The sequence below is a fragment of the Temnothorax nylanderi genome, unplaced genomic scaffold, assembly GCF_030848795.1.
Source record: "Temnothorax nylanderi isolate EJ_2023f unplaced genomic scaffold, tnyl_v1.0 TNYL_tig0885_pilon, whole genome shotgun sequence".
In the NCBI taxonomy this organism is placed as follows: domain Eukaryota; kingdom Metazoa; phylum Arthropoda; class Insecta; order Hymenoptera; family Formicidae; genus Temnothorax; species Temnothorax nylanderi.
In genome coordinates, this window is record NW_027249947.1 from 1,738 (window position 1) to 15,762 (window position 14,025).

The 14,025-nt window shown below is 34.8% G+C and overlaps 1 protein-coding gene and 1 long non-coding RNA gene across 4 annotated transcripts in view; one reads left to right on the forward strand and one right to left on the reverse strand.

Moving 5' to 3' along the window:
- Window positions 1-7,530: 7,530 nt before the first annotated feature.
- On the reverse strand, window positions 7,531-8,064 carry LOC139785785 (uncharacterized). Its single transcript, XR_011722080.1, has 2 exons — window positions 7,924-8,064; window positions 7,531-7,851 (listed from the first exon to the last, which is right to left on the reverse strand). It is a non-coding gene; the product is annotated as an uncharacterized lncRNA (long non-coding RNA).
- Window positions 8,065-10,497: 2,433 nt separating this feature from the next.
- The window catches only part of LOC139785784 (putative fatty acyl-CoA reductase CG5065), a 32,091-nt gene continuing 28,563 nt past the window's right edge, over window positions 10,498-14,025 (forward strand). For 2 of the 3 annotated variants that reach the window (XR_011722079.1, XR_011722078.1), the window contains exons 1-5: window positions 10,498-11,553; window positions 11,649-11,875; window positions 11,949-12,197; window positions 12,321-12,670; window positions 13,471-13,837. Coding sequence is in view for 1 of the 3 variants with exons in the window: in XM_071724962.1 (XP_071581063.1) it covers window positions 11,675-11,875; window positions 11,949-12,197; window positions 12,321-12,670; window positions 13,471-13,552 (882 nt within the window). In the remaining 2 variants the exon portion in view is untranslated. Of the gene's footprint in view, window positions 11,554-11,648; window positions 11,876-11,948; window positions 12,198-12,320; window positions 12,671-13,470; window positions 14,005-14,025 lie in introns of those variants that run through there. The other variant, XM_071724962.1, reaches the window with a different exon arrangement.

Sequence of the window (14,025 nt, forward strand, 5' to 3'; positions counted from 1 at the left end):
GTATTTTGTGTAAGCGGAAAAACATATTAATATTCTCCCATTTTACTTTCCGATAACAAAGACCATTTACTTCTTTTATTTCTATTTCTCTCGGAGGTATTTCCATACCTGAATCATAATTTGACGTCTTAGTAGTAATACAAAATCAAAATGCTTTAATTAAGTAAGATTAATATTAAACAAAGGAAATCTATACACGCGAATAACCATATGTACACAAGAGTAGCTACAAAATATATTTTATATTAATTATTAATTACTTAAAGAAATAACTGATTGCAAATTATTAATACTTTTACACTGAAGACGAAACTTGATTTGTAGAAACTTGTAGCATATAAAAAACAGTAAAAAGTCTGTTGTAATGGAAATTATTTCTATAAGTTTTAGATATGACACTTACCGTTATCAGTTTTATTCGTCTCATTTTCTTTACATATTGTTGATACACAATATATCATATATCGTTCCGATTGCTGTCAGTGAGAAAGAAAGCCCTAAACCAACACTGCAATAGAATATTTCGTGATTAATTCTTCATATTCTTTCAAAGGATTAAGATTACAATTACTTTAATATATTAAGCTTTCTGTTATATAATATATTATTGTTGTGCATTTCGGAAAGTAACCAGAGTGTGAAACATAACAACGCTATTAGGTAGCCTTTTGTTATCGTCATTTAGATCTTTACTTCGATTAGCTCAAAGTCCGCGGAGTAGAGATCATCGACGATAACTCTGTCACGAATATTTGTTTCAGAATAACGCTGAGATTATTTATAGTGCATGATGCTGGTAAACAGAGTCCGAGCGTAATCACATTCTAAGATAAAACTTTCTGTATATTTTAATATCAAACACCTCCTTTATCACATAAAGATTTTACAAACTTACCTCGTCAAACATATTTACGTGATATTGAATAGTACTGTTTGTGTCTCAAATAAGCTACAAAATAGTTTAATTGATAAGGCGGAATTCTTTCAAATCGCGATATAGGCGTGTTATTTTAATATTCTCCGCTGTGAGGTCTGTAGAGGAGCCGTATTCGTTGTATCTAAACAATTGGGTACGACTGCCCAGCCAATAATTATTTCCATAAGAATCCTGAAGAAAGATTCCCACCACGGGATCTAATACTAAAAATAAAATTACAATGTACTACTTATGCAAAAACAATAATACGCTAACTTTTTCACTTATAATTAATTAATCACGCATTGTTGCTTTCTCATTACAGGAAGCTGTTTTCGTAAACAATTTTATTTTTAGTTTTCATGTGCCAATGTGTTTAGAATTTCTAAAATTACATTTTTACAAAATGTGTGTGTGTTTAGATATCGGACTCAATTTGTTTTTAAATGCAGAGTATTATTAAATAAAAGTGATATTTATTAGGCGAGAATCGGTGAAGGGGTTCATTTTTTATAAATTTTGAATTTTTGAGAAATGTCTGGTAGCTATAACTTGCGCAAATTTTGAGATATCGCGCTATTTTTAATTCTATATACTTCTTTTTCTACCCCTATTTCATATATAGTACTTTAAGATTTGATTAGATTACTTTATACGCGATCAAAGGTTCCTATGCGAATCCATATTGGACCATGTAGCCTGAACTCCAAAGTCAACATCGATTTGACGCTGCGTCGATTGTGAAACCCCACTTGGGCTACTAAGCTAACCAACTAACTAGTTGGTGTATTGAAAATAGATATATATACAATTTTATGTTTTAGCGTAAATATGGTTTCAACCGTCGCTTGTTATTTATTAAAAAGTTATTAACAAATGTAATTGAGAAATATAACAGTTTGTGACAATACTAAGGGTAGTAATTACTGATATGGTACTTAAAAATGCTCAATGCAGCTTCGCTAAAATCATTTGCCTAACAGCGGCTCAGTTAAATAGCGTTTGCCTAGGAAAGTAGCATTTGAACACAAAAATAGATGGCAAAAGCAATTTGACTAAGCGGATAGCATTTGTCTGGTCAAAAGCTATTTTCCTAAAATAACTATTTACCTACGACACATATTATATAACACATATATAGAACATTATTTCGGTTTAAATGATACATCGTAAATTATAACATGCAATATGATAAACACAAATGCAATCTCTTAATTTATTACACTAATATTTTCGTACATCTATTATTAATTTAAGATTAAAAGATAAAAGAGTATTAGCTAGTCAATATATTTAATTTAATAGAATTCAAGAATTGTAAAATTGATCATTAAAATATGCAATACAAGCTAAAGATGAGTAGTTGTTTTTTACTAGCTTCTAGATTTTAAATGTGAGTAAATGGAGTTAAAGCGATTCAGTTATAATTTTACGTACCTTTCAAGTCCACAGTATTCGTTGATTGACAGCGTCTCTCGGAATCGTAAATCTTTCATTCATTTCCGCATGTAGTTGAGTTCAGAACATCTGCCTTGCAAGCAATGGCATAAGCAGGCAAGTCTGAATACTATCACTTCATGTGCAGAGAATAACGCTAAAGTCGTACAGATGCAGAAAATATACGTAAGTTCCTTGTTATGCACTTTTGCTTCCTTCTCGTTATCGTGGTAATATCTGCACCAATGGTAAATTGCATAAAAGATCAGTACTCGCCAATTTTATCGCCACTTAAATATGTTGTAGAGGAGGTTTTCTGATAATTCTACGCACAAAAAGTGGGGGACGCGACATGATTTACAAAATGTAGCAATTAAAGTTTTACAATTTTAATGCTAAAAGAAGTAATTTTCTGATATATGTGTTATAGACATGTAGGCTACCGCCCCTCCCCCGCAGGCAGAGGTGAGTGAAAGTGGACCTCGGTTCGCGTGGAAAGTTAAAAACCCGAACTGTATAATGATAAACCTCGTTTCGTCCTATAAGCAAGGATGGGTGGGGTGAGATGAACCCACTTCGTGTGTAAAGTTACAAACCTATGTGTAACCGTACAATAATGAAAAACAACAATTTATGCTTTTGCCATTGTTAAAGTAGAGAATACTTTGTATTTATACTTTTTTAAATATAAAATTGTATGTATACTTTTCAATATACTATTCTCTGCTTAACAAATTCTTTCTGTTACAGATATTAAGTATTTTCACACGATGCGACTTTCCACACAAAGCGACGAAAGAAGAAAAACGGGTTTTAATTTTCTACACGAAGCGGTCCCCTCCATCCATCACCCCTGCTTGCGAAGGGGCTACTGCGTTTCTCCCGCCTACGCGTGTACCAGAGTTGCGAGGAATTAATTACTTTTTGCTTCCTCATAGAGGAAGTTTTGTGATGGTGAAAAAATTTTTTTTCGAGATTTTTATGGAAATAGGTTTGAAATGTTCCAAAATGTCGAGAAATCATATTAGTAGAAAATGTCCGGAGTATGTGTGTGTGTGTGTGTGTGTGTGTGTGTGTGTGTGTGTGTGTGTGTGTGTGTGTGTGTGTGTGTGTACGGATTTTTTGATGGTGTGGTCTACAAACTTGAGTGCTCGGATTGTAGTGCATGTTATATTGGTCACATCAGAATATAATACATTGTAGACCTGTGTCATAAGAACTATAATGTGATAACAATTTGCATTATATAATAACGAAGTATTTATATAGATATGTAGGTATATGAAAGTTTGTAAAGACAAATGTTACATGCGCGGAACTTAATAAATTTATTTTATCGAGATTGCGATACTAATTATGTGAAGAAATTATTGTCCCTTTGGATCTCACGTCATTCAATCTGAATATCTTACTTGATATCTAAAGTGAGATTAAGTAACGATTTCGTGATTTGGTTCGCGGTTCGGTTCGCGATTCGATTTATATTAAACATTGTTTGTCCATTCATTAATAAATAATTGATTGATCGAGTCATCAATTATTTTTAAAATTTCTGTTGTCCTCGTGTTTCTACATTATATACTATTGAAATCCAGATAATCGCGACTGATTGTGAGATATAATCGCGACGATTTTTATTAGAACGCGATTAACATAAAATTCTTTCATTCTTGATGATATAATTCCTGTTTTACTTTCTATTACTGCTATAATTCTTGGACAAATAAATTAATTACGCGTATCTTTGTGAAATTAAAAGCAAAATTAAGTCAGACTTAATTGGTTGTTTATTTTTTCCGATATGATTAACGCGCGCTTATTAACGATCGCAACGATTCGTAATCGACCGTAACATTATAATCGTCTGCCGGCGCTGTTAATCAGCCGGCATTGAAGGAGTTTTTCTCCTTCTCATTTTCTGGCTGACATACAGCCAAAATGGATTGTGCCAGTAAACAACGTAATAGGTGAGTTCAATGATCTTGGCCAGAAGAAACTATGGAAACTACGCTACAGCTTATAAGGTAAGGTCTATATTGACCAGAGAGAGAATTGGTTCGTAAGGTAATTAATTAACATACATAAAATAATATACAAAATAATTTGACACACCTTACACACCTGTTTATTTGCCCAAAGTAAGGCTATTTTCTTTATATTTTCTCGCATATGTGCGAGATTAGAAATCCCTTCTTAATTAAATCTCAATCGCGCGCATGTTAAAACCCTCAATTCTATATTTCCCAAATCTCAAGTGATCATATCACATTGAGGTATCCCGCTGAATTAACCAGCAAATCAGGTACTCTATAAATCGTGTCGCGGTCTGAATTAAAGATTTATATTAGATTTATACTAAATTGTAATACGGGTAGGTAGGACTATATATCGGAATATGGGTACACTGAGAGAAATTTGTTGGTGATTAAAACTATACTCGTTTTGTGAGACGTAGCATAGTGAACTTGTATGCGATATGTGGTTCATACATCCAAAATTCTGATAACGGCGCCTTAACGCGTCATGGTAGTCGATACAGAGACATTTAGTCATAGGTCTTCTTTAAAAAGAGAAAAAGAAAAAGGAAATATAATAAGACTTATTACTACTATTACTTACTACTCTTATTACTTATTGAATTAACTTGTAGAATGTAAAATTTGACTGCATTCTGGGATATGATTCTAGGACTTCGTGGCTTCACAGAAGGTTAAGGCTTTCAATTACTTACTGGCTCTTGGTTTTTAGTACATACGACGTGCACAAAATTTAAGTTCAAATTATAGATTTGGAATTAAAGTCGAAACGACTGATTCACGATCAGAAAAACAAAGCACGCAATTGAAGTAAAAATTGAAAATAGAAGAGAACTTGAGAGAGAGAGCACGCAATGTTGCAGTTTATATATGAAAGAGGTTCTCTAAGAGGTGGGTTTTTAATGATGGAATACATTACCCTATCCCCACACACATCACCTACCACTCCGTCCTTCATACACGAGTATAATATGATAGTGGAAATAAGTGATATATCTGCTCTTATTTCAATTTGAATAAAATTCTATCTGTATATACGTTACGTGACGTCTCAGGCTTTCCTTGTTAGTGTTTAATATATCTTGCATTAAAACTTTTACAAAGTTCTCTTATTACTCTTTGCTAAACAGCAGATCGATTAAAAAATTTCCATGAAAAGTGTGTTCGAGATTAGAATTAATATAGTATTTATCAAACGGTAGACGCAACGCGGTTTCCCGTGAAATTTGCTCCCTGTTTTATGGAACGAGTTGTAATTTCATCGCCTTGCGATAAAATGATGAACCTGAGTAATTTGTTAGAGTAAACATGCACTGTCGTTCTTTTTAAAGAAACTTCAAGGAATTTATGCAGATCATTAAGCGCACTCCCCTGGTCGTGCGTTGACGATCAGTATACATATAATTACTCTTGTTGCTAGTTGCTGCAAGCTACGGTATTAAGTGACTTTTTTTTATAGCTTATCCCACCTTCAAGAGAATAATTCTCAGGGCGAACCATTTCATTACTCGACATAGAAAATCGAATCGCGATTTGAGCTCGCACGATTCTCTCTGTAGATCAGATAAGTTAAACGCACACGGTAATTCCTCGTGCTAATAAAGTGCTAATAATGTCTGACGTGGAGTATACTGCGAGACGAGGAAGGTCAAGCATATCATTATAAATACCGATTATTATATTACGCATTTCCGAGTGAATGCATCAGATGCAATAATATTGGCTTCCGGTATAACGATTTTCTTCTGCTGGTGCTTGTCCTTCATCATCGCCAAATTCTCTATTAATGTCAAGAGGCATTCAATGGCAAGTCCATCATCTTCTGGATATTCGGAGGTTTCTGCATCATTAGTATTCTTTTCGTAGTATTGCTGTTGCCCGAAATGCAAGATCTGCAGCAAATTCAGGACGAACTGAGTGGAGTGACTTCGATTATAAACGTCGAGAACGGGACGAAGAAGTGAGGAGGGAACACTTTCGTTCGATTATCCTGATCGACGAATGGTGTATACTGAACATCTGATAAATTCGCAGATACTTTGAAGAGATTAGATATTTGTAAAAGATATACGTAGGATAAAGTTTTTATAACATATCTAGAAATTTGATATCATTGAGCGGAGAAAAATCAAGTAGAGTATCTGAAATACGGATAATATATATGTGCCTATATTTTACTGACAAATTTATAAAAATATATAATATGCATGGGCAAAGAGGAAATATCTTTGAGCTTGGACCACCGTTCAGCCTCCTGTTGCTTGGATCACAAAGAAAAATGGAAAACGGATCAATGAACAAACAATAGTTCGATGATTTAAATGAAGTGATAAATGGAAATTTAAAAAGAATAAAATGAGGATAGATTCTATTTTTGCTCATATATTATATTAGCTGGTTACCCGGAGCTTCCCCCGGGCGTCTTTTTTTTAAAACGATTTTATTTGTATTATTAGATTTGTGTTCTAGCTAATCTTATCCACCAATGTATGATTCATAAACACATATTTTCCAATAGCTTTCAACGTCACCCATGAGGTACTATTATTAACGCGTTTTTTTTAGTGGTATCCCCAGTATTTTAAATTCTTTAAAAGAGTCGTACTTAATGACTTTTGTTACAATCAAAATCGGAATTGATTTACATAATTCTTTAACTAATTATAAGTGTACGTGTGGTGTATATGTGTATTTGAAACTAAATTAAGTCAAAATTAAAAATAAAATATAAAGAAATGTTCGCGGGGTGAAAACAGAGAGATGATTTTACTGATTTCATAACCAGCCTGTTCCGTCGATTCCGTCGATTTAATTGACGTTTAATAGGACATTATTGGAAATATAATTCATTTCCCACATAGCATACATATCAAAAAGACATCCAGAAGATATCCCGAAGATATCCTATCTCTTAAATATATCTTCGGGATATCTTCTGGACGTCTTTTTGATATGCATGCTATGTGGGTTAATTTAAAATAACTATGAAAAGAGATTACTCCGAGTCCACCGATAAATCATCTAACCCAGAAGTAATAGAAAAAATAGTCAAAACGAGTTAAAGGGATGGAAGGGTTATGTATAACCGAGAGACTTCCAGAACACGCGAGAATGTACAAGTGAATAAAAAAAGGAGCAATATCTGTATATATACATATATATATATAAGAAATATGTGTTTGTTCCGCCAATAATAAATAACAAAAGGTGCGTATATTTAATCGACTATAATTGGCCAAAATTTTCACAATTACACGACGTTTCGACCCAAGCTTCGGGTCCTTCTCAAGTAATCTAACAACAAACAATTATAAAAATCGCAGCGTCAATACAGCGGGTCAAAACATGTACGGAATTTAAATCGTGAGTAACACTTAAAAATACCTGATGAGGAAAACGTGCCATTATCAAACAATTCTCAGTCAACTGGTCGTGAAATTTTGATAGAAAAGTCACAGAGTGCTAAAAAATATATTTGTCAGTAAGTTGTCAAAAAAGTAAAAAGGAACACGAACAAAGAAAAAACTTAGTTACACAGAGAAAGTTTTCCAAAGGCACCGGTTCGTATCATGCTCGTTGAGTTAACGAAGTATCGTCAGAACGGCACAGCAATTACATGTTTATGCGATGGAAGTCGGAAACGAACTGAACATATCGCGTCATGTAGTTGAGAACAGATCGAACGGTTGACGGAGCGGGTGACCCCAATACAAATTATAAACAAGAGATGACGTTGTCATAAATAGGGTCTAAGTTATCCGTATCTTTCTGTAAATTAATGGTATTGGAATATTTTTTGATGAGAAACATTTCAGCGATTTCTCTTTTTTTAGTATTTTTTTCTTTATGAAGTATCTCAACTTCAGACCATTTAAATTCGTGGCCGAGAGAAACGCGGTGCTTGCTGACCACAGAATGCTGATGATCAATCTTTTTTATATCATTAAAATGTTCCGTGACGCGCGTTTTCAAGTATCGCTTCGTTTGACCAATATAGGAAGCACAACAATCGTTACAGTTGATTCTATAAACCACCTCAGTAGACTGGTTTTTATCGAGACGATCCTTGCCCTTTTTTATGATGGTATCTAATTTTTTGGGGACAGTATAAACTGTAGTAATACCAACATTACTGAGTGTGCGACTTATAGTCCCGCCAAGATCTTTAACATATGGTAGTACCACGCAACGTCGAGGATCAAATTGAACCGGCGAGCTAGCAATATCTGGTTTGTGTCGCAGCTGCTTAATTCTATTGTTGATGTGCTTATTAATGAGATCCATTGGGAAGGAGTTATTCACCAAAATTTTTTTGACTAAATTGATGTTTGAATCATGGTAGCGAGCATCAGACAATAGAACAGCATGATCGACTAAGCTTGTAATTGTATTCACTTTATATTTCAATGGATGGCTAGAGAAATAATTCGTGTAACGGCCGGAGAACGTTGGTTTTCTATACCAATTCGAGGTCAATCTATTTCCATCGCGGATGACTATCGTGTCGAGAAACGGGAGGCCATCGTTGTTTTCTAGTTCATATGTGAAATTTAATCGCGGGTGGTAACTATTGAACACATCAAGTATGTTATTTAGTCTTGACATCGGAATTATAGCAAAACTATCGTCTACATACCTACAATAAAAAGGAAGGTCAAAGTCAAGAGCACCAAGGCAATGGGTCTCCAAATCCTCCATTACAATATCAGCCGCCTTGGGAGAGAATGGAGACCCCATTGGACTGCCAAAAACTTGCTCATATATATATATATATATATATATATATATATATATATATATATATATATATCTCCGCCTGGGGATATATATATCCCCATACTTAAAACCCAAGTAGTACATATCTCACAAAATTGTCTCACAAAAATTGTCTCACAAAATTGTCTCACAAAAATTGTCTCACAAAATTATTAAATTACAAAATTGTTACTTTATTTAATCCAAGTGATATCTACCTCGAAAAAACCTAAATAACAAGTGGTATCTATTTAAAAAAAAAATATGTGAAATCTTTTAATACTGCGTCAATTACAAAGAGAGAATATATACATATATATATATATATACCTTAACAAAATTATTATTATATCACGAAATTGCGTTACCAAACTCAATCTAAGTTATATATATAAAATGTTTAGTTGAACGTATCGAACTAAATATTTCTTGGGATTAACAATTTTTTTTCTCAGTGTATTTTTCGAGATACAAAGATTACGTCTACTACTTGTTACTTAGGTTTTTTCGAGGTGAAGAATTTTACAGAGGTAACAGTACAAAATACAAATATTTTATTAAAATATTTAAACCCAACACAAGGGAATACAAGGTATTTAAATACAAAGTTTATATATGTATTTTAAAAGATTTAATCGCAAAGAATTACAGAGGTAACAGTACAAAATATAAATATTTTATTAAAATACATAAATTTTTCTTATAAAAAAACTTGGCGCTGCTAGAACTCGAAATTAGGTCAGCGTGGTGTGTATGTGCGAGCGAGTGACATGGGTGTGTTTGATGTGTGTGTGTGTGTGTGTGTGTGTGTGTGTGAGACGGTGAATAATGTGGTTTAAGCGATTACAATTAAGTATAGAATAAGTATAGAATAAGTATAGAATAAGTATAGTATAAGTATAGAATAAGTATAGAATAAGTAATATTTACATTTGTAAAAGATCTCTCTCTCTCTCTCTCTAGCAGCGCCACCTTCTTGTAAACCTTTCAGTTGAGCTGTTTCTGAAACCTTTCTCACGCAATAAATTTGAAAACTTTTAATTAAGTTATTTCGGAAACATTTCATAAATATAATTTTGCAAATCTTTCAGTTGAGTTTTTAATGAAACTTTATACACATATAGGAGAAGTAAATAGACGAATTTAGAAATTTTTAATTGCAGCCCTAAAACGGTTCTAAGAGATGTAACCACACTCTTCATATATGTAGGGCTTCTTGCTTTTCTCAGATATTAATTATTAATATTATATTATATTATGTAATGATATACGTATCTTTTATATTAATATTTATAATATATCAATTGTTGTTGCGTTGTTTTTAATATTTACCAGTTAATAAATAATTTCAAATTTTTGAACACTAAAGCTGCCTATATACGATACGAGCATAAGCTAAACTAAAAGGAAGCATCAGAACCCGAGGTCGTCACTAGCCCGTTCGATCATGGAAGTCAAGCAACGTTGAGTGCGGTTACTACTCGGATGGGTGACCGCCCGAATAAAAAAAATACGGCAATATATTTCGGAAACCTTTCAGAAAGTTTTCAAGTGCGAGAATCGCGGACATTTTGCTATTCCAGAGCTGTCTCAGAGATGTTGCAGAAACATTTTTTTTAAGTATCTCTGAAAGGTTTCAGACATATTTTAGTAACCTTTCAGCACGGTTTCAGAAAGGTTTCAAGTGCAAGAATCGCGGACATTTTGCTATTCCAGAGATGTCTCAGAGCTGTTGCAGAAACATTTTGAAATATTTATGAGATGTTTTAACCTATCGAATGAAACATTTCTTAGATATTTCTGAAAGGTTCCTGTGCTGTATGGGTATCTATATATATATTTATATATTTATATAAAAATCCTTGAAAACTGTGGTTTTCGAAGAAACCGGACTAACAGCCGGATAATCAACTTCTAACAATAGTATACGTGACGTAAACTATAGATTTTCAGTACTGAAAGTGAATATGGGAACACACCTATACGGTGAAGAGAGTCGGGATTCAAGCTTCACACGGGATAACATCTGACAGGAAGTAACGCGCGTAAATACATCGAGATGATTAATGAGCATCGCGAAAAACAGGCAATAATGAATTCGATTATCGACTTAATGCGGCCTTATTAAGAACAAAAACAACATGTTATCTCATAGTCAATCACTGAAAATTTTCATTCATACTTAAAAACCTTGAGACTAAATTGAAAAAATTGTAATTACACGCGTGAAGATTAATGTTCATTGCTACATAAAAAGAATAAATAGATTCTATTTATGTAAATTTTATCGTTAATATATATAGGACAACTTTCCTTTTATAACAGTCAGTCTTCGAAGCAACGTCAAGTCAAACGGACATTCGATCTAGAAAATTCTACAATATTCAAGGATTTAACGAAATAATTCAGGTAGGATACTCGCCACAATAATTAGATAAATTAATGAATAACTATATATTATTAAGTACTTTTGTCTTTTTCTAATCCCTGATATTTTTTTAAAGGACGCATAATAATTGATCTAACCACAATGGCTGGTGAGAATACATCCGTAAAGGATTTTTACAGAAACAGATCGATTTTCATAACCGGAGCTACAGGTTTCATGGGCAAGGTTCTGGTCGAGAAGCTAATGAGATCGTGTCCGCACATTAGAAACCTTTACCTTCTAATGAGACCTAAAAGGGGCCAGAATGTACAAGAGAGGTTGCAGGGAATTTTAAACGGGCCGGTAATAATATCACCTTTCTCCTGCTATTTCAATCGCTATTTCAAAAAATTTAAAGTTATATTATTTTTGGCAGCTTTTTGAAACACTACGGCGGGATTCACCTGACCAGCTTACAAAGATCATACCCGTGGCTGGCGATATTGCGGTACCGGAGCTGGGCATTTCGACACAAGACCAAAATACATTAATACGATCCGTTTCGATCGTATTTCACTCCGCAGCAACAGTAAACTTCGACGAGGCTTTGAAGCTTTCGGTCCAAATAAATACGTTGGGCACCAAAAGATTGGTCCAACTGTGTAACCGTATGACCAATGTGGAGGTAAGAGCGGGTTTCTTCCTTTTCGAATTGCTCAATTTAAGTAATTAAGAATTTAAGTAAATCAAAGACAAATTGTCTGTAGTAATCTCATTTTTTTACTTCTATTATTTTGTTTGATCGCAGGCGTTTATTCACGTGTCAACGGCATATTGTAATTGCTATCGGACCGATGTCGTCGAGGAGATTTATCCGGTGGAACCAGAACCTGATCAGGTGATCGCTCTGACGGAATGGAGGGACGATAAAATGTTAGAGGAACTCACGCCAATTTTGATCGCCAGTCGACCAAATACATACACCTTTACCAAAGCACTGGCCGAGCGAATGCTCCAGCAGGAAAGGGGTCCTTTACCGGTGGCGATTGTCAGGCCATCGATCGTAATGTCGTCGTACAGAGAACCAGTCGCCGGTTGGGCGGACAATTACAACGGCCCCACGGGGCTTATCCTCGCCGCTGGGAAAGGCGTCTTTAGGTGAGATAACAACGGGCGGCCATAATTAGCGATCGCTAGTATCGGTATTATAATAGAACTAGCTGGTTACCCGGGCTTCGCCCCGGAGAACATATGTAATAAGGGCTTCGCCCCGGAGGACATATGTAATAAGACACACAAATAATCTCTCTCTCTCTCCCTCTCCCTCTCCCTCTCCCTCTCCCTCTCCCTCTCCCTCTCCCTCTCCCTCTCCCTCTCCCTCTCCCTCTCCCTCTCCCTCTCCCTCTCCCTCTCCCTCTCCCTCTCCCTCTCCCTCTCCCTGGAAAAAATTTTATTCAAGGTCAAAGGTGGCAAAAATGGGTTTTTCGTGTTTTTCAGCCGAATGGTAAGTTTTATCATAAAAATAGCTTAGACAATAATTGTAGATCGTGCAATTATCTATAATAATTGTCTCTATACTTTTTTCTGTAAGAGTCACCGTTTCCGAGATATAATCATTCAAAAAGTTGAAAAAACGGTGTTCTTCAGTGATGTATGTACGCGGCGTACTTATGCATATTATGAAGAACACCGTTTTTTCAACTTTTTGAATGATTATATCTCGGAAACGGTGACTCTTACAGAAAAAAGTATAGAGACAATTATTATAGATAATTGCACGATCTACAATTATTGTCTAAGCTATTTTTATGATAAAACTTACCATTCGGCTGAAAAACACGAAAAACCCATTTTTGCCACCTTTGACCTTGAATAAAATTTTTTCCAGGCACGGGATGTATGGGGACTTTTCACAGTTCATTTATAATGGTGTTCCGAACATTCGTATAAATTTTCAGCTCTATCGGAATTATTGTAACCTTGAATGTTTACTTTGACCGGACTACCACGAGCTTGCCCGTCGACTTGATACCGGGATGAGCCAGAGCGTGCACCAAATCAAAAGCGGCTCTGCGGAAGGGTCTCGTCAAGAATGGTCGTGGCGTCGGTGTCGCCGTGTCACAATATATCGACGTGCCTGTCCCGGGAATTTGCACTCGAATCTCGAGTTCAAGGTTTCAGGCCGGTCTCTCGCTGCAAGTATCCCTTGAGCTCCTCGTCATCTCTCTGTGATTCCGCCAGTGCGGCGTAATCCATGGGTGAGCTGAGTTCTTCCACCCTGGAAAAAATGCGTCTGCCACGACAAAGTAAATCAGGATTCGAAAAGTAAGACGCGTAACCTTCTTCCATAATAAAATAGATAGAATAAATAGAGAAAATTGGTTAATTATCGTTTTAAGTCAATTGTATCATTTCTGAGAACATTCACATAAATATTTATAGTAAAATAATATGAATAGATAATAGTAATAAAGAAAGAAAAAGTGCATGTATTCAACATTAACATAGTCATT